Source organism: Eleginops maclovinus, chromosome 14 (assembly GCF_036324505.1).
Source record: "Eleginops maclovinus isolate JMC-PN-2008 ecotype Puerto Natales chromosome 14, JC_Emac_rtc_rv5, whole genome shotgun sequence".
In the NCBI taxonomy this organism is placed as follows: domain Eukaryota; kingdom Metazoa; phylum Chordata; class Actinopteri; order Perciformes; family Eleginopidae; genus Eleginops; species Eleginops maclovinus.
In genome coordinates this window covers 1,223,412-1,247,563 of record NC_086362.1, presented here as the reverse complement: position 1 = coordinate 1,247,563, position 24,152 = coordinate 1,223,412, and the positions used below count along the sequence as shown (strand labels likewise).

General features: G+C 42.5%; 4 protein-coding genes and 1 long non-coding RNA gene across 16 annotated transcripts in view; 3 read left to right on the top strand and 2 right to left on the bottom strand.

Annotated features, from left to right (window-relative positions):
- LOC134876195 (low affinity immunoglobulin gamma Fc region receptor III-like) overlaps window positions 1-964 on the top strand; it is a 40,344-nt gene extending 39,380 nt beyond the window's left edge. For 2 of the 4 annotated variants that reach the window (XM_063901115.1, XM_063901113.1), the window contains 2 exons: window positions 175-236; window positions 531-964. In XM_063901115.1, the coding sequence (XP_063757185.1) occupies window positions 175-192 (18 nt within the window). In that variant the 3' untranslated portion in view covers window positions 193-236; window positions 531-964. Of the gene's footprint in view, window positions 1-174; window positions 237-530 lie in introns of those variants that run through there. The other 2 variants (XM_063901114.1, XR_010167366.1) reach the window with 2 other exon arrangements.
- On the bottom strand, window positions 806-2,591 carry LOC134876233 (uncharacterized). Its single transcript, XR_010167381.1, has 3 exons — window positions 2,342-2,591; window positions 2,214-2,272; window positions 806-2,097 (listed from the first exon to the last, which is right to left on the bottom strand). It is a non-coding gene; the product is annotated as an uncharacterized LOC134876233 (long non-coding RNA).
- Window positions 2,592-4,911: 2,320 nt separating this feature from the next.
- LOC134876279 (butyrophilin subfamily 3 member A2-like) lies at window positions 4,912-21,883 on the top strand. Its single transcript, XM_063901268.1, has 12 exons — window positions 4,912-5,152; window positions 5,498-5,791; window positions 5,886-5,938; window positions 6,254-6,289; window positions 6,450-6,539; window positions 6,738-6,842; window positions 7,091-7,138; window positions 7,246-7,389; window positions 7,863-7,967; window positions 8,514-8,588; window positions 20,598-20,645; window positions 20,847-21,883. Exons 1-12 carry the CDS (start codon window positions 4,912-4,914, stop codon window positions 20,955-20,957), a joined length of 1,350 nt encoding a protein of 449 aa, XP_063757338.1. The 3' UTR covers window positions 20,958-21,883.
- On the bottom strand, window positions 9,289-13,492 carry LOC134876200 (sialoadhesin-like). Of its 4 annotated transcripts, none has more exons than XM_063901128.1 (6): window positions 12,397-13,492; window positions 12,274-12,312; window positions 11,893-12,144; window positions 11,206-11,454; window positions 10,808-11,047; window positions 9,289-10,729 (listed from the first exon to the last, which is right to left on the bottom strand). In XM_063901128.1, exons 1-6 carry the CDS (start codon window positions 12,425-12,427, stop codon window positions 10,581-10,583), a joined length of 960 nt encoding a protein of 319 aa, XP_063757198.1. In that variant the 5' UTR covers window positions 12,428-13,492; the 3' UTR covers window positions 9,289-10,580. The 4 variants fall into 4 exon arrangements, with proteins under 4 accessions (XP_063757198.1, XP_063757197.1, XP_063757195.1 ...); XM_063901127.1 differs by having other exon boundaries at window positions 11,893-12,147; window positions 12,397-13,490; XM_063901125.1 differs by having other exon boundaries at window positions 11,893-12,147; window positions 12,274-12,433.
- Window positions 14,077-18,925, top strand: LOC134876178 (butyrophilin subfamily 3 member A2-like). Of its 6 annotated transcripts, none has more exons than XM_063901084.1 (11): window positions 14,077-14,135; window positions 14,667-14,769; window positions 15,641-15,802; window positions 16,205-16,498; window positions 16,590-16,709; window positions 17,018-17,175; window positions 17,336-17,446; window positions 17,645-17,749; window positions 17,998-18,045; window positions 18,159-18,260; window positions 18,733-18,925. In XM_063901084.1, exons 2-11 carry the CDS (start codon window positions 14,676-14,678, stop codon window positions 18,853-18,855), a joined length of 1,317 nt encoding a protein of 438 aa, XP_063757154.1. In that variant the 5' UTR covers window positions 14,077-14,135; window positions 14,667-14,675; the 3' UTR covers window positions 18,856-18,925. The 6 variants fall into 6 exon arrangements, with proteins under 6 accessions (XP_063757154.1, XP_063757149.1, XP_063757150.1 ...); XM_063901079.1 differs by having other exon boundaries at window positions 15,641-15,982; XM_063901080.1 differs by lacking the exon at window positions 14,077-14,135 and adding an exon at window positions 14,158-14,362 and having other exon boundaries at window positions 15,641-15,982.
- Window positions 21,884-24,152: the final 2,269 nt, after the last annotated feature.

Here is a 24,152-nt window from a genome sequence, read left to right as displayed (position 1 = left end):
GATCTGCAATATTAAAAGAGATGAATGCTTTAAGGTTGACCTTTGTTAAATAATGAGCGTTGGCTAATAATTGTAACTCAGTTGTATTTATTTCATGTTTTTTTACCACCTTGACAAAGCCTACCTGTATAACACCCCCTTATTATTAACAGTTGCTCTGTGTTTGTTTCTCAGGTGAAGATGGAGCTCTGAAAAGCTGTTTCACACAGGGTACCTAAATGGAAAGGTGAAATCAGGTATTATAAATAATATAGTCTGATTTTCTTTTAGAAGAACAAAGGTTGTGGTTATTCTTTTTTAAGTGAATCGCTCATTTATGTTTTTAGAAGCTTGAGTGTGTTGTGGTTTCACAGCCACAGCGACTGGCTCCATCTCTCAGACACACTGCTGATTGCAAATACTCTCGCTGTGGTTTGCTGCAGCGCTGAGTCTGGTTAAACACGGGTTATATTTACTTCTTGTGAAAGTGTAAAGGTGACACATGAACTATTGAACGAGCCATAGTGTTCTTCTTTGTCTTTTGTTTGCAGTGTCATTGGTAATCATGCTTTAAACTGTCACATGATTGAATGAGGTCTTCTGCCGTACAGAGCAGATTGACCCACTGCCTCTCGGTGTGGTGTACAGCGGCCTACAGAGGGTCCCCAGCACGGCTGCCCCCACCCTCAATACACGACATCGCAGACACAGAACATCACCAAGGACTCCTCCCACCCCGGACCCCACCTGCTCCCCCACCTGCCTCCACACTGAACCAAACACACACAGCGCCTCTGCAACCCCCAGCATGAACTTAGAGCCTCTGTCTTCTTTCACACAGCCACCAGGTTCTTATTTGACCTGCCTTATTTGTTCAGCAAAGCGCTTTAACTGTGTCTCAGTCTGTTATTGCGTGTCCCTTTTTGGAACAGGCACTAGTTTCTTCATTGTTTTTGATAATGACAATAAAGGCTTCCATCTTCAACAGCATCTGCATTGATTAAAGAGACCCTACGCTGGGTGTAGGAGCTTCAGCCCAAAGCTTCGTATGTGGTGGTTTGACTCCCGGGGAGGACTTGGCTGACACGCTTTACTGTGTTTGTAGATACCGTTTGTGCTGTTGTGTTCAAACACGTATCAGTAGGCTCGTTATCAGACTGTTTTTGTGCGTGGTGAAGTCCATTCAATGATCATTATTTTGGGTTCACACTTGCACTACTTTGGTTAAAAACCATTCGCCCTCCTGGGGTCACACACAACTGATCAGGTGACAAAACCAACCTTAATAGGTAATAGGTAATCCGACAGCGACACCTCATGGCGCACACTGTGAATAACAACAGTGACAGCTGGAAACCCAAACAGACCTCTCATTAAATGGCTGTTACACTGGGTCTGCTCTGAGTCCCTGTAAGGATTTTCTTTTCATCCTGAAAGAGAAACTAAATGGTGGCACTGTGACAAAGCTTTTCCATTTATAATCATAGCAAGAACTTTTAAAATTCAGCCATTTTCATCAAGAGTTACTTATTACCTGCAGTGTTTGTCAACTGAGTCCTGAGGTCACAGAGGATCTGATGTGTGAAGTCATTTCATTAAAATATATGACACAATAAACCTGCATTATTTCCCTCCCTCTGTCCACCAGATGTCCCCAAACTCTCAGAGTCCTGTTGAACTCCTCAGAGTGCAGTCACGTGACCCTGGTTCGCCTCACACTGTTAATGTGTGGAGGGATCGATCTCAGCCTCTATAGAACATTTACATGCCATAAAGTCAGGAAAGTGAAAACCCTCACAAAGCTCAACAGTTGTGTGGGATGGAATAGTTGGAGAACTTGTGGTAAACAAGAAAACACTTTCAAGTTAAACTTCATTTAGTAAAAGCAAACCAATGACACACAGTTATTGTTCTTTGAGATTTACACAGACATGAAAAGTGATATGAAACCAAATAATCAGAGCAGAGTTAACAGAAGAACATACAACATCAATATAAAATGTACTTCCAGCTCTGGGAATATTTGGGTTGTATATGTTATACAGGACATTGAACTTTGATCTGAGTTGAACTGGAAATCTTTTCTGAACAGTTATACGGAGCATCTCTGGACGAGTCCTGAAAGATAAGCAGAAAAACATTCAATTAAATCTGAATTCATTTGCTTCTCCATCAAATTTCACTTTCATTCATAAAATACATTTCACTACCACGAGCAAAGTTTACAGTCCTACCTTCAGCGCGGGGGCGTAGAGAGGCTCCTCTGCTGAGCATGGGTTTTTAAATCCTGATTCTGAACAAGAGAAGATTCATGTTAACATAATATAAGTTAAAAGTAAAGAGTGTTTAACCTGAGACTCACACAGTGTGCTGCAGAGCGCTGTGACCTCCATGATGTCTTCCTGCTGTCTGAGCGTCACACTGTGAGACACATAGAGATGATGTGAGTGAGAACTTCCTCTTCCTGTGCAGAGTATTTCTGACGCTGGGGTCAGACTCACTGTGGTTTCAGCACAGAGCTCTAGCTGAAACCTTCTTTTTATGTACGAGGACATAATAAGTATGATGAAACTGAAGGCAGTGTCATATATTCCACTTTCTTCAGAGACAAAGTCATGTTTTTCTAATCAGGAGGCATCATGTTTACTAAATGGCCGTAAGTCAAGGCACATCCACTTAAGTCTGTTAACACCTGGACTTTACACTCGTGTGGTAATGAAACACAGCAGCAGTCAAGGACATTTGTGATATTCAGCTGATCATTTTATCCAAAGTAACTTATAATAAGTGCAACAAATCATGAGGAAACAAACTCAAAACTAGGAGACTCATTCAAGAGGGTACCATCCTTAAGCGGAACAGAACAAACTGAACCACCTGCTGGTGAGTTTGTGAATTACCCGCCGCAGGGCCGTGCACACTGCTTTACATACAATACACATTACAGTAGCTGCACAGCCTCAGCTCAGAGTTGATTATCTGATGGAGACTGTAAGGTTTATTCAGCGTTCATTTCTGCTAACGAGCTGTTTAAAGAGTTGAGAAGAAACGGCTCCATGATATCTAAGATTGCATTCCATCACAGTAAGTGCATTCAATCATGAAGATTCAAAGACCATATGAGCAAGAATCCTGCAGGTACATTCACTTTGAAATCGCCAATCAATCGATCGAAGTCTAACTTTCTAGGAGTTACATACAGAAGAGACATTCTTATTTTGGGTCAAACAGAAGTCTGAGTGACGTCCTGCCCCCTGCAGTCAAAGATCAGACATGTCCTCTGCCTTCATAGAGAATAGTCTTTCAGCAGCTGCCACAATAAAACAATTCAAAAGATCCTCTGGAACTTTTTTTATTGCCACGTATTAATTTATAACCAGTAACCGAGAAACTGAATCCAAAGTCCAGATAAACCGAGAGGCTCGATGTGAAGCTCAGATAACAATTCAGTGGATAGATTTGAACTAAACTTGTTTGTGTTTTAGTAAGAAGCGTCTCTTACTGTTGCAGAAATATCTGCACACTGAAACACTAAATTAAGCAGAACATATATAATAATATGAAAGTGAATCAGCCGTTACTCTCTCTGCATCGTACACGGTTGAGTCTGTCAGTGATTTACAGAGACGGTCCTCACAGTCAGAGACACCCAGCAGGTACGAGCTCTTACATTTGTTTTATATTTTAAACATTTAATACATGAGATCAAAAAGAGGCAAGGCTGTTTTATCAAAAGCCAGTCTGCATATTGAGTTTTGGTGAAGCACAGTTTTAGATTAGAGCAGAACACAAAATGTATTTCATGCGTTTGTGTCCGAGGGAAAGCTGCCTTCACTTGGTGACAGTCATCAAACTGAACTGGTTATTGTGTGCAGAGACTCTTTAGTCAGGTTAATGCACCGGGGGTATTTTGTAACATGGCTGCTAGTGTGACTAAATGATCACTACATGTTTGAAACAGAAGATATCAGATGAAGAAATAGGATATGTGGATTATAAGTAGAGCACACAAGAAGGGGATAACGTTTGCTGAATTGATTGGAGCCTCGAGTTCATAACTCAGACCTCTGGATGGAGCCCTTCTTGTCCAGTGTTTGGATAAAGGATTGTTTTAAAGCATGTAGTCCTGGAAGTTCAGCCTGTTCTCTGTTTCCTGTTCCTCTCCAGTGCTCCATGATGCTTCTCCACACAGACGGAAAGCCCCTTAAAACTCACCTCAGGACTCTCAGTGTTTTGGTTCTCCTTCTTCTCCTAACACACCACTGTAGAGGTAACTAACACACACACACACACACACACACACACACACACACACACACACACACACACACACACACACACACACACACACACACACACACACGTTTATTTTGGGGTGAAATTTGAGTCATCACTGTGTAGCATATTTTTACCCCAGAATATGCTGTTTTCTGGAAAAGGCAGAGTAAAGTAAATATTTGGAGTATGCACTTCACCATATCTAAGTAACTAACGCGCATAATCAGGCAGAAGTTCAGTAATGACCTTTAAGCATGTTGTCATAAAGTGGTTTCCCAATATACGTTGTTACTGCAAAATGATGATTAGAGAAAACAGTTCCTCCATGTTTTCTTTGCACACTGGTACTGTAAAGCCTTTTGGTATGACATGCTGTGAATTGAGGCTCGGTACAATATCAACTTTGACCGACTTAGCTGTAGCGACCGTGACTTAGCCAGGAGGCCAACGGAGAACAGCCTATAGCAGAACTCTTCAAATATGAGAAACCTACGATTAGCCGAAGTCTACCGTCACGGTTACATTATATAATGAACTTACTTTGTATTCCCAGGTCAGTCTCAGCTGATTGGCTCATCTCAGCCAATCGTAGCAAACCTTGGCGATGACATCATTTTGCCGTGTTACCTGGAGCCGGCGGTAAATGCTGCTGGTATGACGCTGGAGTGGACGAGGCCTGACCTGAACCCCAGATTTATTCATGTGATGCGTTCTGGTCAGGAACTTGTGGATAAAAAACACAAAACCTTTGAGGGAAGAACTTCACTGTTCCTCGATGAGCTGAAGAACGGAAACATCTCTCTGAAACTGTCCAACGTACAACTCTCTGATAAAGGGAAATACAGATGTTTCATTCCAGCACTGGGCCGGGAAACTTTTGTCCAACTGGGTTTTGGTAAGTGAGTACTGTGTGTGTTCAGGGTGCATGTTTCGATAAGTCTTTATCTTGAGGACAGATGTTAGGAGTCTCTGTATTGAGAGAAATTCCAGCAAAAAAATACCGTACTCTTCTTTGTTCGTCTCTGAGGATCTTCCAGCCTAACGCACTGCATGTTCTCGTGAGAGTTTGTTGAACGCTGTATAGTATATAGCATAAAGAAGGTTTCTCCCACAGAGCAATAACCCGCTAACTTGGGAGCCCATTGGTACATTTCTAAGTGAGGATCCTGGTAGAGAGGATGCTGCATCAGATTTGAAATCTCCGCTTTTTCTTCCTCTTCCTCTTCTTCTTTGTTTTCAGCATCAGGTCCTGCCTCTCCTCCTGTCATCAGTTTATCAGGGCTGGATGGTCAAACCGGAGGAGTGGTGCTGCAGTGTGAGTCTGCAGGCTGGTATCCGGAGCCTGAGGTGTTGTGGCTGGACGCTGAGGGAAAGCTCCTCTCTGCTGGACCTCCAGAGACAGTCAGAGGTCCTGATGACCTCTATACTGTCAGCAGCAGAGTGACTGTGGAGAAGAGACACAGCAACAGCTTCACCTGCAGAGTCCAGCACCACAACACCAACCGCACCACACAGACACACCTCCAGGTTCCAGGTAGACCTCATGTTCATGCAACAGGTTTTAGTTTCAAATATCTGAGGTCCAGTGTCACATTAATGCTGTGATGTTCTGTGTTCTATCATTTCAGATGATTTCTTTAAACTCCAGTCCAGTTCTTCTCCCGTCATTATTGGTCTGGCTGTCAGTCTGGCTGTTTGCATTCTGTTGATGTTGGCTGGTTCTTCCTTATTTGTGTGGAAGCAGAGACCAAACAAAATCAGTGAGTGACTTACAGTAGGGCAATATGACTCAGTTGGGTTAATTAAGGGGCCTTATTCTGCTGAGTGATGTGTGTTCTGTAGGTTTGTCTGCATGTAAATGGTCTGCCTGTGTTCCCTCCAGAGGGAGTTCCTCTCTCCCAACAACCCTCTAACCGCTCTAAAACTAAAGATCAGTTTACCACTGATGAAGAAAGAGGACAGCTGATGAAACCTGACCAGTACTGCGCATACTGAGGATCTGAAGAGAGAAGGAGGACATAAGAGCAAACAGGTAAGAAAAGAAACAAGAACATGAAAAGTGAAGTCTAATCAAGAAGCAAAGAAGACCTTCATCAAGATACAGGATCTGCCAGAAATGCAAGGAGACCCTGTGTCATTGTGTGGTACCTTCAGGAGTAATCACTAAAGAAATGTGACTGTTCCTCTCACAGAGAAACACATCTGAGGAGAAGAGGAGGAGGGAGGAAGCTGAGAAAGAAGTCCAGACCCTGAAGGAGGAGCTGCAGACCAAGAAGAGAGAGGTTCATCTCCACTTCTATAATAAACACAGCAGACCTGTTGAAGCCCCCTTTAATGTCCATAGTGTAGACCAGGGCAAACCACAGCGCAGGTCCAAGTGGAGACCAGATCAGAGAGCTGTGCTTTATATTGTTAGTTTAAGTGGTCATCAAGGAAAGAGTCTCATGTTGTCTCTCTTAAGCTTGTCTCTGTTCTTTCAGGTTGAATCCAAACAGTCTGAGCTGCAGGATCTCCTTTCAGAGAAACAGAGGAAGGAGAAGGAGCTGCAGAGCCTGAAGGAAGACCTGGAGAAGAAGAGCAGAGAGGTTCATGTCTTCATCTTTAACTTGTATTTATTGTAAAACAGGAAAACATTTGAGGAAAACCCAAATGCAGTAACACACTCAAGTTTAGGCTTATGAAATGAATCGCAGTACACTATGTTTACTTCAATACATTTACTTCCACTGAGGAACATTTAGCATAATATTTCTAAGTGTTTAAGCATGTTGTATAATTATCACATGCTGTAAAGTAGTGCTGATGTTTCTCTACATGGGTTTTCCTGAAACAGCTGGAGACAATTCAGAGGAGCATAAACAAACCTTCCAGCTCACTGTGGGTAAGTGGACATGATATAAGTACATTACATCAGACCGGATTCATTACCGCATTAAACTGTGCAACACTTTGAACAGTTTGTTGAGTCATATTTCTTAATAAATCCAGTTTCAGAAAAAAGCAGAACAGATGAAGAAGAAGATGAAGGAGAAGGAGAAGAAGAAGGAGAAGGATGAAGCTGAACAGGAAGTGGAGACTCTGCAGAAACATCTGGAGACCAAACAGGAGGAAACAGAGCTCAACATCAAAGAGGTTCCCTTAGTTTTCAGTTCCTCTTCTCTGTGTAGATATACAGTTTATATGATGCATCATCATAACGGCAAACGATGTCTTTGACTCTGGAGGTGTTTGGGGCAGGGTATAATCACGTTTCATGTCCAACATCTAAATATGACCCAGGATCTTAAGTCCTGAATGCATGCTGGAAGTTTAGGTAATGGATTGGTACCCTCTGGCTTGAACGATATATAATTGAGTATCATCTCGATGAAAGGAAAGTTATGCAGTGTTTCCTTTTATTTCTACCTACAGGAAGCATGCATAAGTCCAACAGAATAGGTCCTACTATAGAACCTTGCAGGACTCCATGCCTTCTTTAAGTCAGAGTAGAGTCCTGCCGTGTAAACTAGACTGTAGTTTCTTTTCCAGAACAGATGATGCTGATTTGTCAAATTAGCACTTCATATATTTGAGCAGTCTCTAAAAGGAGCTCTGTTTCCTCTCAGTTTGAAGACAGACGAGCTGAAGTCCAGAAGCTGCAGGAGGCGGTTCAGGGGATGGAGGCCAGCCTGCAGACCCTGATGGGGGATCTGGAGTCCCGCAACATGGAGGTTCATCTTTCTGCGTGACCTTTGATGTTCATATGGAGATGTATAGTCTCTAGACACTCAGAGAACAGTTAGAGAGAAACAGCACACTGACTGTGTGTGTGTGTGTGTGTGTGTGTGTGTGTGTGTGTGTGTGTGTGTGTGTGTGTGTGTGTGTGTGTGTGTGTGTGTGTGTGTGTGTGTGTGTGTGTGTGTGTGTGTGTGTGCATGTGTGTGTGTGTGTGTGTGTGTGTGTGTGTGTGTGTGTGTGTGTGTGTGTATGTGTGTGTGTGTGTGTGTGTGTGTGTGCGTGTGTGTGTATGTGTGCATGTGTGTGTGTGTGTGTGTGTGTGTGTTATTCACCTGGAGAGCAAGGAAACAGAGATCAGCCAGCTTTAGAGAGAACAACACACACACACACACACACACACACACACACACACACACACACACACACACACACACACACACACACAAGACAGATCAGATGGATCACAGCGCGTCACAAACACAGGGATCAAACAGCTCAGTCTAAAGATGATGGAGGAATATTTTCTGTGTCTCCTTTAGTCACAGGCAGGAGGACCAATGGAGCCGCTCCTCACCCCCCAGACTCAGACCTCAGACTCAGGATTTGATATTGAGGTCCCCAACATGGCAAATACTTCCGTCTGAGAAGCACTTCAGCTCAGGTGATGTTTGTGATGATGGACTCTGCATGAGAGCTTCATACGTGTGAACACTGTCATTTATCCAAATCTCAAACCAGCTGTTTAACTTCAAGAACCCTTTCTCTGGTTTTCCTGTCATTTATAAAAAGTGGGTTCAATCCTCCATTTGTGAGTCCTTCTGTCTCTCACTCTCCCTCTCTCCCCTTATTTAACCCCCTGCAGGACAAACAGCTGGGACTCTGGGAGTTATATCTGCAGGTTAACACAAAACAATCCATCAAGTTCACATTTGATCAACCTTTCATCCTCCAGGCTGGAGAATCTGTCAGAGTGAGTCCTTCTTGTTTCTCACTTCATGTTGTTGCATTCTTCCTGCAATTATTTCATGATTTAAAGATTCTGCTTATTAACCTCTTCATATTTTACAGATGTGGGCACGAGGTTGTGGTTCCTCTTATTCTAACACTGACCTGAAGTGGAAGGATCTGAAGCCCTGCTGCTCTGGAGACAGACTGCAGTTCACCCTCTACAGCAACACTGGAGAGATCCAACATGAACTCTGTGTGACAATACCCTGAACACTCTAACTCCCCTTTCTCCTGCTCTCATGATGCTTATCTTACCCTGCATTTATCAACTGTTTTCTGCCTGGAGAGAAACAGCAGGAGTTCATTTTGAACTTTTCCCCGTGTTGTTCAGAAGTTGTGTGCAGAGACGGAGCAGATTTATCAGCAACAGGAAAAAGCCACGAGAGAAAAGTTAGAGCTTTATAAAATATCTGAACATTACCAACAGGGACAGGAAGACTCAACCCTTCACTTCTATAGATATGAAATCACACACTTTGCTTTCACTGTTCAGGTTTATTCACCAGTTGGAACATGTTGTGTTTAAAGACCTGCCTTTACTCTGTGGACACTGCTTTGATATTTCACTGAATCTACTCTTTACCGTACAGAATATCAACATGAAACGTTAACTATTCCACTCTTATTCATACTAAATGTGAGCTGCAGCAAGTCATCAGATACAAGTTTCTCAAGAAATGATTGTTCAGCTGATTTCAAATGTGCATCAGATCTTTGTAACTCCTTCTTTGTTTTGTAGACCGTGCATATTGTGATTTACCATTCCAGTTTATGTGGTTAAGATATAAAAATGTGTTTGATGTTTTGTTAACTTCTGAATATGTCTGAATGAACTCATGTGATGGATAACGTTTATTTTAAGGTGTTTTAATTATATGCTGTGTCGGAGCCATAGTGTGTGTTGTGTGTTTGATTTGATCAGCAGTGAATGCTCCATCACATGCAGTTCTGACATTGACCACAGGGGGAGCATTCATTCAGAGTGCAGGTAATCAGCTGGTGGTCAGAGTCAGGTGTGTGGGACAGTTTGTGACCCTGTGGAGGCAGTGTGTGTCGTCCAGCTGTGTGTTCACCTGTTGATATCAGAGTGTGATATTGTTGGCTGAATGGAAACAGATCGAGCAAAGTGGAGACCTTCATCCTGGTGATTATATTAAACTGTTGCTCTGTGAGGCTCACAGCCGGCCTTTGAGCTATCAGCCAAAGTTAGCACGCTTACCATCTAGCAGGTATTACCACGTTCAAACCTCACTGCTCTTTATATGTTGTTACTCGTTCATAAAAGTCCCCCGAAGGCCTCCTCACACATGTATTCATTTATTTATACAAACATGTGTGAGAGCAGAAAGCATCAGCAGTATCTGTAGAGTCTAAAATAAAGCTCAGAACATCGTACCCTCAGCTCGCCTTCTAAAATAAATGCGTCAGTCAGTACCTCTGTGGTTTCACTTTGTCTCTGTGTGAGAAAGTCTAACAGCCGCTGCACGTACGATCATGGAACACAGAGAGGTTACACACCTTACACACAACCTGAGCTAAAGCATTAAAGCTCGTGGTGGTCATTATCTTGATGACCAGACTCTGATCTTTCTCATGAGTTATTTCTGTGTAACCCTGAGTTTCCCACAGTGCAGCAGTCCCACCAGCAGCAGCAGCAGAGCCACCATCACTACGGTGAACACAGTCCTTAAGACGAGGAGGACGTACAGGGAGTGATCCGAGCAGGGACACGTCTCTCTGTGAACAGCTGCAAACACAACACAACATCAATATATACTGCAGATAAATAACCTGATCAGGTGTTAGCTATGATGCAATATCTCACCTCTGACAGCCAGCCAGCTCTCTGGTGATTCTCCAGCACCAGAGATGCTGCACTTGTAGAGTCCTTCATCAGATTTAGAAACCCTGTGGATGGTGATGTTTCCTGTAGAGCTGCTCCTGATGAGGCGGCCATCTTTATAGAAATCAGCTGAGAGGATGGAGGTCTTGGTTCTGCAGCTCAGAGTCACAGACTCTCCCTCCATCACAGGAAGGGGTGGACTCTCCAGGATCACAGAGCCAGCTGGAAAACAAAGGTTTTAAAGCCTTTCTTAATATTTGCAGACACCAGTGCAGGGCCTGTTGAGGAAGTGCTCGTGCCGCAGCTTGTTGGGTTTAAAGTGAGTGTATGCACACGTTAAGGGCAGCAACGATACAGTCAACGCATATACAGTATCTCACCTCTGACAATCAGCCAGCTCTCTGGTGATTCTCCAACATCAGAGATGTTACACTTGTAGAGTCCTTCATCAGATTTAGAAACCCTGTGGATGGTCATGTTTCCTGTAGAGCTGCTCCTGATGAGGCGGCCATCTTTATAGAAATCAGCTGAGAGGATGGAGGAAGTGTTCGTCTTGTTTCTGCAGCTCAGAGTCACAGCGCTGCCGTCTCTCACCGGGAGGACAGGACTCTCCAGGATCACAGAGCCAACTGAACAACATGCAGAAAACATGAGTTATTTGAATCAGAAAACTGGAGACAGAGGAGAGAGAGGACATCCTGAAATATACTGTGGATGTAAAGTTGAGAACATGCCTCCCTATTAGAAAGAACATGATAAGATAATCAGAAACTGAGTAGGAACGTAAAGCAGTGTATCGTCTGCATAGAGGAGAACACTATTCATATCTTCAGAAAATACAATATGCAATTCCACTGTTACGCCGATGACACCCAGCTCCATTTTTCCACCAAACCCACTTCCACTCAGTTACTGTAGTGGTACACTCGATGGCTCACTTTATGGGTCTACTATTTGAATCTCTATCCATTAAATCTCTTCCTTTAGCTCTCTCAACTTCTTTATCTGTTAGATTTCAGAAGATAGTTCAAGACATTTCATGCCATATAATGAAGCCTTTAACCTACCATTGACAGAGATGGTGACACTGTTGCTCCTCTCTCCTCCGTCAGCCTCACACCAGTAGTCTCCACTATCTCCTATATAGGCTCTTTCAATGGTGCAGTATAGTACGGGGGTCCGCTCACTACAAGTGGAAATAAACTCATCAGCATCCCTGATCCCTCTCAACCGAGTGGAGCCGTCGAGACCCTCGCAGTGGAAGGAGACAGGCTCCTGTTCAAAGAGCTGCAGTCGGGTTGGAACGATACGGAAAGCTGCTTCTGATGGAAAACCAAATATCAAGTCTTACTGGAAGAGTCTGATATGAAACACGGTACCAATACAAAAGCAGTCCCCACTGAAAGTCCCTCTCAATGTGCACGGTAAGAGCAAAAAGTCCTGCTTACCGTGGATCTGACCATGTGCAACCAGGATAATCAGCATCACTGTACAGGCAGAGGAAGCACACTGAGTATCAACCATTATCTCTGTTATTCATTAGTCTGTAAACAGGAACATGTCAAACTCACACGGTGTGAAGCAGAGAGCTGTGACCTCCATGTTGACTTCCTGCTGAATGACTGAGCATCAGACTGAAGCACATGCATGTAGATGAACACCTCCTCTTCCTGTTCAGCTTATTTCTGAACACACACGTGACCCTGTGTGTGTCTGCACAGTGCTGTGAGGCAGATCTGAAAGTATTCATGACTTTCAGTGTTTCAATGGTTTTGCAGAAACATCCAATGGTCAAATGTTTTCTGCTGAACGGGTTGAATACACACTGCCTGCTTTATAAGACTTCTGGGTGTTTTGCTCGGTCTTTATCATAGCACAGTCCCAGTGAGTGTGCCTCTCTCTGCTGCTTCCTGGTATCATCAATCAGCTCCTGGTTTTACTGATGTTGAGATGGAGGTTGTTGTCCTGGCACCAAGATGTCAGGGCTCTGACCTCCTCTCTGTACGCCGTCTCGTCTGTGATCAGGCCGATGACGGTCGTGTCGTCAGCAAACTTCTCGATGGTGTTGGAGCTGTGTGGCCACGCAGTCGTGCGTGAACAGGGAGTAGAGGAGAGGGCTGAGCATGCAGACCTGAGGGGCTCCAGTGTTGAGGATCAGGGCGGAGGATGTGATGTTTCCAACCCCCACTGTCTGTTTGTCAGCCTGTCAGGAAGTTCAGGATCCAGTCACAGAGGGCGTCGTTGAGCCAGAGGTCCCTGAGCTTGATGACGAGCTTGGAGGGCCCAATGGTGCTGAACGCTGAACTGTAGTCGATGAACAGCACTCTCACAGATGTGTTCCTCTGATCCAGGTCTTGTGTTGATTATGGTTTTGTCTCGCTTTGGACACTATAGGCCTTACGTTAGCCGCTTTTATAAACAGGATTTTTGTGAATCTCTCTTTAGTCACTTTTAAGTTGTGTGAAGTCTTCTGGATTGCATCTGTTTTGATTGGTTTGTTCAGTTCCTTTTTTATTGCAGCTGCCTTTAGGTGTTGTCCTATATTCAGCTTTGTTTAACTAACAGGAACTGGTGACTGCAGGACCCCCAACGGAACAAGGCCAGATGTTGGCGGGACCCCCATTGGAACAGGTGACGGCAGGATACTTCACTTGACACAAGAAGGATGACAGGAACAGGCAGGTAACATGGACTAGCCCAGGTGGGAAACGACAACAACCGAACAAGAGACAAAGGGAAACAGAGACTAAATACACAAGGGTAATCACAAGACACAGCTGGAGGGGGAGGAGAAACACAGGGGCAACAGCTGAACACAATGACACAATCAGGAAGGAAACGCAGACAGGAAGTGAAGCTAAACATGACACAAGAGGGGAAAGCATTTCAAAGTAAAACAGGAAACAGACACAAAACCAGGATCATGAAGAGCCCTTTTTATTGCAGCTGCCTTTAGGTGTTGTCCTATATTCAGCTTCGTTCAGAGGTAGAGACGGTGCTTTGATTATTGTTCATATAAATACTAAACGTTTGCAGGCAGACATTTAATCATATAACACACGACTCAGCATCAACATGTTTGAGTTCAGTCAGTGTGGACCTGACAACAAGTCCTGTTCTTCCCCCTGCAGTAAGAAAACAGGTGTTACACCATAACCACTCCCCTTCTACAAAGTGGATCAAAGAACCATGTTTATTGCTCCTAAAGTTTTAAAGCAGCTATAAACTTTATACTAAGTTACCCGGCAACGAAAGATGTTAATCATTAGTGAATTATTGAGGTCAAAGCTGTTCAGACATCTTGAAACAGGTACGTTAGCTTCTGAACTCCTTCAGTTACACATGTTTTAACTCATATTTTAGAAAAACAGACAGAAGCTGCAAAGTGTGTTTTCATTGCGTTGGCGTTGCTGAAATGTGTCCTACATATTTAAGATGTCATTCAGTTCTGATCAGAGGTCGGTGTCCTTACATGACACGCAAAACTGAAACGCGGTCATTGGTGTAGGGGGTGAGACAAAGAGAATCCATGTATGGGTGAGACAAAAACAGATTGAACACACAGAAACAAAGAGAATTCTATCCCTACTTGTTATAGTGTGTGAGTCTAACTTGGTGCAGCTTTAAAGCTTGCTCTGCTGTGTTTGTTCTGATTTGTTTTGTCTTCTTTCTTCTGTGTAGCATCTTTGACTGCATTTCAGTCTGATGCATCACAGAGCAGCCTTTATTTCTGAAGGAGCACCTACATGGATTTTATACTTTGACCCACACGAGGAACTAAAACCCAGGATAACTATTTAAATCACGTCTTTATATTCTGTGTTTACTGGTTTATTCTCAGAGCTGCAGGATGCTTCTCCAGACTGACAGACTGTCCTCTCAGTTTCCACTCAGACCTCTCAGCGTTTTGGTTTTCCATCTGCTCCTAACACCCTCCTGTAGAGGTAACACACACACACACACACACACACACACACACACACACACACACACACACACACACACACACACACACACACACACACACACACACACACACACACACACACACACACACACACACACACATAATCTCACAAAGAACCTTTCGGATTGATTGAAACTCCAACACGGCATTGATGTATGTTATTCATTTTAAGCTCCATCCCCGGGTCTGAAAGGTTCATAAATATCCAGCAGGGGGCGACTGCTCCGGTTTCAAAAAGAGGTCAGATTGAACAGAAGTCTATGAGAGAATGAGCATACTGCGACTTCATTTACACCCTCAGTCAACATTCACCTGAAGAGTTTATGCTCTCAATCCATACCGCCATCTCTTCTGCAATACAGCTGATATTGATTTAGTAAGCGATGGTTCAATTAGAGTAACATACACAGTAAGGTCATACATGCAAATAAAGGTTTGAACTCAACGTGAAACAAACTTTAGAATGTACTTTGCCAGCTACAGTGAATGAGTTTCCATAACTTTTTTGAAAGGGGAAGTGAACAGGATGCGATAGGGTTGGGATGCTTTGATGAAATAATATAGAAGTCTATGAGAATATGAGCCTGTTCCTCACTGGATTTATAATCAGTGAACATTTTCCTAATGACTTTACGGTCTGAGGTGTTTTCAATTCAGCATAATGCTAATTTAGAAGAGGTCGTATTCAAAGTAAGAAGCCGATTAAGCAGGGTCTGCTTTAGGGCGGGGCTACCTGTGATTGACAGGTGTCCAATGGGGCGTTAACCCTTATCTCAACAGCTTTGACCGATACTTTTTAAATGATAAAATACAGAAAACTTTATTGAAACAGATCCATTTCTCTCCAGGTCAGTTTCAGTTAGTCGGTCCTCCTCTGCCTATAGTGGCGACACTTGGACATGACGTGGTCTTGCCGTGTCACCTGGAACCAGAGATGGATGTGAGCGCAGACATGTTGGAGTGGGCGAAACTCAACCTAGACCCAAGATTTGTCAACGTGTGGCGTGCTGGTCAGGATCTCATAAAGACGAGAAACCCTTCCTACAAAGGGAGGACAGCGCTGTTCAGAGAGGAGCTGAAGCATGGAAACATTTCTCTGAAACTCTCTGAAGTACAACTCTCTGATCTGGGAACGTATACCTGTGATATTCCTCTAAAGCATAAACATTCCTCTGTGAAGCTCGTTCTGGGTAAGTACACTCACAGGCTGAGTTCATGGTGGAGTTTGGTGTGTGCTTTGTCAAAGATGTAGGTTATAGTTTATTACTTCCAGAACAACAGCAAACACAAAGTTATTGCAGAACTGAATTGATTTAGAAAGCTTATTGGTCAAATTCTTGTCAGATATTTGATCTCTCTGGTTTTAGAGACTCCCACTGACACTGCTGTTTTAAACTTCTCTCTTCGGTCAGCATCAGGTCCTGCCTCTCCTCCTGTCATCAGTTTATCAGGGCTGGACGGTCAGACCGGAGGAGTGGTGCTGCAGTGTGAGTCTGCAGGCTGGTATCCGGAGCCTGAGGTGCTGTGGCTGGACGCTGAGGGAAAGCTCCTCTCTGCTGGACCTCCAGAGACAGTCAGAGGTCCTGATGACCTCTATACTGTCAGCAGCAGAGTGACTGTGGAGAAGAGACACAGCAACAGCTTCACCTGCAGAGTCCAGCACCACAACACCAACCGCACCACACAGACACACCTCCAGGTTCCAGGTAGACCTCAGGATTAAAGCTTCCCCTGCAATGATTCTGTCTCACATGAAGTCCAGTTTTATATAAATGGTGTTTCTCTTTATTATTTCAGATGATTTCTTCATAGTCCCTTCTAGCTGCTCTGCTCCTGTTGCTGTCAGCGTGTTGTTTGGACTCATGTTTGTGATCGCTGTCGTCCTTTTAGTCTGGAAATGGAGACAAAACATCAACGGTGAGCAAGAGACGATTCCTGTATATATATAATACGTTGAGCTTATGATAAAACTGCATTCATATGAATTCATATTGAACATTCAGATTGGGTTATAAAAAGTCTGTCATGTAAAGAAAAATAAATGATGCTCCTTGTTGAACTTGATGTGCCATCGTTCAAACAGTCCAAAGGTCAATCCTTTTCAGGTTTTGGTCTGAATAACATAAGAGTTTATTTTTCATTTTAGATTCAAACGCCTCACATGCTTCAATGACTTCCTTAAGTGCAGCTTAATGTATTTATTATCTTGATTTCATTTCACACAGAGACAAAGACAAACCCTACAGATGTTGAAGGAGAAGAGAAGAACCGCTCTAAAACTAAAGATCAGTTTGGGACTGATGAAGAAAGAGGACAGCTGATGAAACCTGACACTGTGCATACTGAGGATCTGAAGAGAGAAGGAGGACATAAGAGCAAACAGGTAAGAAAAGAAACAAGAACATGAAAAGTGAAGTCTAATCAAGAAGCAAAGAAGACCTTCATCAAGATACAGGATCTGCCAGAAATGCAAGGAGACCCTGTGTCATTGTGTGGTACCTTCAGGAGTAATCACTAAAGAAATGTGACTGTTCCTCTCACAGAGAAACACATCTGAGGAGAAGAGGAGGAGGAGGGAAGCTGAGAAAGAAGTCCAGACCCTGAAGGAAGAAGTCCAGACCCTGAAGGAGGAGCTGCAGACCAAGAAGAGAGAGGTTCATCTCCACTTCTATAATAAACACAGCAGACCTGTTGAAGCCCCCTTTAATGTCCATAGTGTAGACAAGGGCAAACCACAGCGCAGGTCCAAGTGGAGACCAGATCAGAGAGCTGTGCTTTATATTGTTAGTTTAAGTGGTCATCAAGAAAAGAGTCTCATGTTGTCTCTCTTAAGCTTGTCTCTGTTCTTTCAGGTTGAATCCAAACAGTCTGAGCTGCAGGATCTCCTTTCAGAGAAAGAGAGGAAGGAGAAGGAGCTGCAGAGCCTGAAGGAAGACCTGGAGAAGAAGAGCAGAGAGGTTCATGTCTTCATCTTTAACTTGTATTTATTGTAAAACAGGAAAACATTTGAGGAAAACCCAAATGCAGTAACACACTCAAGTTTAGGCTTATGAAATGAATCACAGTACACTATGTTTACTTCAATACATTTACTTCCACTGAGGAACATTTAGCATAATATTTCTAAGTGTTTAAGCATGTTGTATAATTATCACATGCTGTAAAGTAGTGCTCATGTTTCTCTACATGGGTTTTCCTGAAACAGCTGGAGACAATTCAGAGGAGCATAAACAAACCTTACAGCTTTACGTCGGTAAGTGGACATGATATAAGTACATTACATCAGACCGGATTCATTACCACATTAAACTGTGCAACACTTTGAACAGTTTGTTGAGTCACATTTCTTAATAAATCTGGTTTCAGAAAAAAGCAAAACAGAAGAAGGATGAAGCTGAACAGGAAGTGAAGACTCTGCAGAAACATCTGAAGACCAAACAGGAGGAAACAGAGCTCAACATCAAAGAGGTTCCCTTAGTTTTCAGTTCCTCTTCTCTGTGTAGATATACAGTTTATATGATGCATCATCATAACGGCAAACGATGTCTTTGACTCTGGAGGTGTTTGGGGCAGATATAATCACGTTTCATGTCCAACATCTAAATATGACCCAGGATCTTAAGTCCTGAATGCATGCTGGAAGTTTAGGTAATGGATTGGTACCCTCTGGCTTGAACGATATATAATTGAGTATCATCTCGATGAAAGGAAAGTTATGTAGCGTTTCCTTTTATTTCTACCTACAGGAAGCATGCATAAGTCCAACAGAATAGGTCCTACTATAGAACCTTGCAGGACTCCATGCCTTCTTTAAGTCAGAGTAGAGTCCTGCCGTGTAAACTAGACTGTAGTTTGTTTTCCAGAACAGATGATGCTGATTTGTCAAATTAGCACTTCATATATTTGAGCGGTCTCTAAAAGGATCTCTGTTTCCTCTCAGTTTGAAGACAGACGAGCTGAAGTCCAGAAGCTGCAGGACGAGGTTCAGGGGATGGAGGCCAGCCTGCAGACCCTGATGGGGGATCTGGAGTCCAGCAACATGGAGGTTCATCTTTCTGCGTGACCTTTGATGTTCATATGGAGATGTATAGTCTCTAGACACTCAGAGAACAGTTAGAGAGAAACAGCACACTGACTGTGTGTGTGTGTGTGTATGTGTGTGTGTGTGTGTGTGTGTGTGTGTGTGTGTGTGTGTGTGTGTGTGTGTGTGTGTGTGTGTGTGTCTTTCAGTGTCATGGCGATGTTTCAGGGGGAGGTTTGGGGGTGGATGAAGCAAGAGAGATAGAGGAGGAAGGAGAACAAATTCAGACACCTAGACAACTCACAAAAAACACACCTCAATCTACACTTCAACACAGACACATCAACAGAAACTCTTTAAGTGGAAAGTCTATTTTCTTTACATTTATCAAGACGGAGGATACAGGGTGAAGACACAGAGGTCAGCTCGCAAAGATGAGGAGGAAACGCTCCACACACAGAACCAACGCCCACACCACCCCCACACTCAACCACAGACCAGGATTGCACACGCCCAACACACAAAACTCCGCGAAACACTCACCAATGCATGATGGACACTGCAAAGACTCATACGGAACACCATACACAAACCACAAACCACAACCAACAACCCTTCTCACTGCCTTCATTATAAAAATGTCAACCTCCATTTACTTCACCTACTCCCACTCTCCCTATCCCCCTCAACAACCTATGAGTTTATCCAGGTAACACAAAAACCATCATCACATTTACAACCTTACTCCTCCTGGTGATTGTGGTGAATCCTTCTTATTTAGACTACGTTCATTTGGGTTTGTCTTTAGATGCATTTCTATGAAAGATTCTCTGTTTCCTCTTCAGTTAAGACAGGGTCCTCTCCTACTGAAGCAGCACGAGCTGGAAGTGGAGGCTGAGACCCTCTGAGGAGACTGACGGAGTCCAAGCAACACGGAGGTTCATCTTTTCATGATCTTGCATTATAGTTCTGAAGACATCTGAACCCTCCTGACGTATGTTTTATCTCCTGGATTTTACGTTTTCTGCTGGAGAAAAGTTCAGAGTTTTTTTTTCTTTTCCCTGTGTTGTTAGAGGTGTGCAGGACGGAGAGATTGACAGAGAGGAAGCTCGAGAGAGAAAGTGAAGGCTATAGAAGAGTATCTGAAACATACCACAACAAACCAACCCACACCAAAAAACAACACACTTACATCACTCAGGTAATACACCAGGAACAGATAACAGACCTCGCCTTTACCGAGAACAACAACACACTCTAACACACCAACACCACACTACACAACAACACAACACACACAACACACCACACACAAAACACAAACACACACAAACACCACTACAGATCAGTTCTTCCTTCTGTATCTGAATTTGTCTGTGATCATCTTTTAATAACTTTGTTGTTGTGAGGAGCATAACGGTTATTTCCATTCAGTTTTAGTTTTACATGTGTTGGATCGTTTTTTATTTGTAATGCATAACCAGAGTGAGGAAAGTAGGGTTTTATCTGGACGGAGCGCTAATAGTTATGTTTGTACATCTCACACGCGTTTGAAGAACCAAGGGGGAGCTATCACAGAGCTTATCCTGGTGGCAGGAGTCAAAGTTGTGGAGGAAGTGAGGACCAGGAGATGTGTGTTCGTCCAGAATTTCCGTTGATTTCACCTGTGTAAGAATCAGATCATATGGCAGGGACAACACAGGGAAACTCCTATCTGGAGGGAAAATTCTGTGCTCGTCAGGAGGCCGCCCCACCCATAGACCTCACTAGGATTTGCTATTGAGGTCGACCAACATGGCAAATACATCCATCTGAGAAACACTTCAGCTCAGGTGATGTTTGTGATGATGGACTCTGCATGAGAGCTTCATACGTGTGAACACTGTCATTTATCCAAATCTCAAACCAGCTGTTTAACTTCAAGAACCCTTTCTCTGGTTTTCCTGTCATTTATAAAAAGTGGGTTCAATCCTCCATTTGTGAGTCCTTCTGTCTCTCACTCTCCCTCTCTTCCCTTATTTAACCCCCTGCAGGACAAACAGCTGGGACTCTGGGAGTTACATCTGCAGGTTAACACAAAACAACCATCAAGTTCACATTTAAACAACCTTTCATCCTCCAGGCTGGAGAATCTGTCAGAGTGAGTCCTTCTTGTTTCTCACTTCATGTTGTTGCATTCTTCCTGCAATTATTTCATGATTTAAAGATTCTGCTTATTAACCTCTTCATATTTTACAGATGTGTGCACGAGGTTGTGGTTCCTCTTATACTAACACTGACCTGAAGTGGAAGCATCTGAAGCCCTGCTGCTCTGGAGACAGACTGCAGTTCTCTCTCTACAGCAACACTAGAGAGATCCAACATGAACTCTGTGTGACAATACCCTGAACACTCTAACTCCCCTTTCTCCTGCTCTCATGATGCTTATCTTACCCTGCATTTATCAACTGTTTTCTGCCTGGAGAGAAACAGCAGGAGTTCATTTTGAACTTTTCCCCGTGTTGTTCAGAAGTTGTGTGCAGAGACGGAGCAGATTTATCAGCAACAGGAAAAAGCCACGAGAGAAAAGTTAGAGCTTTATAAAATATCTGAACATTACCAACAGGGACAGGAAGACTCAACCCTTCACTTCTATAGATATGAAATCACACACTTTACTTTCACTGTTCAGGTTTATTCACCAGTTGGAACATGTTGTGTTTAAAGACCTGCCTTTACTCTGTGGACACTGCTTTGATATTTCACTGAATCTACTCTTTACCGTACAGAATATCAACATGAAACGTTAACTATTCCACTCTTATTCATACTAAATGTGAGCTGCAGCAAGTCATCAGATACAAGTTTCTCAAGAAATGATTGTTCAGCTGATTTCAAATGTGCATCAGATCTTTGTAACTCCTTTTGTTTTGTAGACCGTGCATATTGTGATTTACCATTCCAGTTTATGTGGTTAAGATATAACAATGTGTTTGATGTTTTGTTAACTTCTGAATATGTCTGAATGAACTCATGTGATGGATAACGTTTATTTTAAGGTGTTTTAATTATATGCTGTGTCGGAGCCATAGTGTGTGTTGTGTGTTTGATTTGATCAGCAGTGAATGCTCCATCACATGCAGTTCTGACATTGACCACAGGGGGAGCATTCATTCAGAGTGCATATAGGTAATCAGCTGGTGGTCAGAGTCAGGTGTGTGGGACAGTTTGTGACCCTGTGGAGGCAGTGTGTGTCGTCCAGCTGTGTGTTCACCTGTTGATATCAGAGTGTGATATTGTTGGCTGAATGGAAACAGATCGAGCAAAGTGGAGACCTTCATCCTGGTGATTATATTAAACTGTTGCTCTGTGAGGCTCACAGCCGGCCTTTGAGCTATCAGCCAAAGTAAGCACGCTTACCATCTAGCAGGTATTACCACGTTCAAACCTCACTGCTCTTTGACCTCAAGGGTCAAACTACAAAGCTGCTCCAATAAAAATATCTCAAAATAGGAATGAAAACCTTGCGATCTCAAAATGCGGGGTGTCGAGGTAGCTTCGTAAGCTAGCTGGAAAACGAGCTCCAAACACATTTTGATTAAAATAATATATATTTTAATTCTTAAATTTCGCTACTGTCACAAAACTGAATGTCTCCGAGTTTCAACAGTATTTTGATTCTGATAGATTTACACATTTGCTCAAAACCATTTCAGCTTAACTTGATCAGGACTTTCCTTCTGTTCACATACATATATATATATACATATATATATATATATATATATGTATATGTATATATATATATATATATATGTATATATATACATATATATATATGTATATATGTATATATATATATATACATATATATATATATATATATATGTATATATATATATATATATATACATATATATATATATATATGTATATATATATATATATATATATATATATACATATATATATATATATATATATGTATATATATATATGTATGTATATATATATATATATATATATATATATATATACATATATATATACACACATGTATATATATATATATATATGTGTGTGTATATACAGTGGGGCAAAAAAGTATTTAGTCAGCCACCAATTGTGCAAGTTCTCCCATTTCAAAAGATGAGAGAGGCCTGTAATTTTTATCATAGGTATACCTCAACTATGAGAGACAGAATGGGGGAAACAATCCAGGAAATCACATTGTCTGATTTTTAATGAATTCATTGTAAATTCCTCGGTAAAATAAGTATTTGGTCACCTACAAACAAGCAAGATTTCTGTCTCTCACAGACCTGTAACTTCTTCTTTAAGAGGCTCCTCTGTCCTCCACTCGTTACCTGTATTAATGGCACCTTTTTGAACTCGTTATCAGTATAAAAGACACCTGTCCACAACCTCAAACAGTCATACTCCAAACTCCACTATGGCCAAGACCAAAGAGCTGTCAAAGGAGACCAGAGACAACATTGTAGACCTGCACCAGGCTGGGAAAACTGAATCTGCAATAGGTAAGCAGCTTGGTGTGAAGAAATCAACTGTGGGAGCAATTATTAGAAAATGGAAGACATACAAGACCACTGCTAATCTCCCTCCATCTGGGGCTCCACGCAAGGTCTCACCCCGTGGGGTCAAAATGATCACAAGAACGGTGAGCAAAAATCCCAGAACCACACGGGGGGACCTAGTGAATGACCTGCAGAGAGCTGGGACCAAAGTAACAGAGGCTACCATCAGTAACACACTACGCCGCCAGGGACTTCAATCCTGCAGTTCCAGACGTGTCCCCCTGCTTAAGCCAGTACATGTCCAGGCCCGTCTGAAGTTTGCTAGAGGGCATTTGGATGATCCAGAAGAGGATTGGGAGAATGTCATATCAAAGTATTGAGATGAACTTTTGTTATTGACCAAATACTTATTTTCCACAATCATTTGAAATAAATTCATTAAAAATCCTACAATGTGATTTCCTGGATTGTTTCCCCCATTCTGTTTCTCATAGTTGAAGTGTACCTATGATAAAAATTACAGGCCTCTCTCATCTTTTTAAATGGGAGAACTTGCACAATTGGTGGCTGACTAAATACTTTTTTGCCCCACTGTATATGTATATATATATACATATATATATACAGTATATATGAATCCTTTACAATATAGATACTTGAGATACCAGCCAACATTTCTCAGAATAATAAAGAAAGTACAGTAAATAGGAAACTCAAAGGCCTGTGGTTAGTGAAAGAAATTCCAAGTGACTCAATGATTAAAGAAAATCCACTCCATATTTCCTCTTTTCAGTTCACTCTTTGTCAAGATTTCCAAGAAATGAT

What these genes read in the sequence shown, in the direction of transcription:
- LOC134876279 (XM_063901268.1), top strand. Translation starts at nt 4,912, where the DNA reads ATGACGCTGGAGTGGACGAGGCCTGACCTGAACCCCAGATTTATTCAT. An exon ending in TGGAGAAGAAGAGCAGAGAG is followed by an intron (nt 6,843 to 7,090) that starts GTTCATGTCTTC and finishes TTCCTGAAACAG; the next exon opens with CTGGAGACAATTCAGAGGAG. An exon ending in CAGAGCTCAACATCAAAGAG is followed by an intron (nt 7,390 to 7,862) that starts GTTCCCTTAGTT and finishes GTTTCCTCTCAG; the next exon opens with TTTGAAGACAGACGAGCTGA.
- LOC134876200 (XM_063901125.1), bottom strand. Translation starts at nt 12,349, where the DNA reads ATGGTTGATACTCAGTGTGCTTCCTCTGCCTGTACAGTGATGCTGATT. An exon ending in TGTCACCATCTCTGTCAATG is followed by an intron (nt 11,455 to 11,892) that starts GTAGGTTAAAGG and finishes CATGTTGTTCAG; the next exon opens with TTGGCTCTGTGATCCTGGAG. An exon ending in GAGCTGGCTGGCTGTCAGAG is followed by an intron (nt 10,730 to 10,807) that starts GTGAGATATTGC and finishes TTGTGTTTGCAG; the next exon opens with CTGTTCACAGAGAGACGTGT.
- LOC134876178 (XM_063901079.1), top strand. Translation starts at nt 14,676, where the DNA reads ATGCTTCTCCAGACTGACAGACTGTCCTCTCAGTTTCCACTCAGACCT. An exon ending in ATGGAGACAAAACATCAACG is followed by an intron (nt 16,710 to 17,017) that starts GTGAGCAAGAGA and finishes CATTTCACACAG; the next exon opens with AGACAAAGACAAACCCTACA. An exon ending in TGGAGAAGAAGAGCAGAGAG is followed by an intron (nt 17,750 to 17,997) that starts GTTCATGTCTTC and finishes TTCCTGAAACAG; the next exon opens with CTGGAGACAATTCAGAGGAG.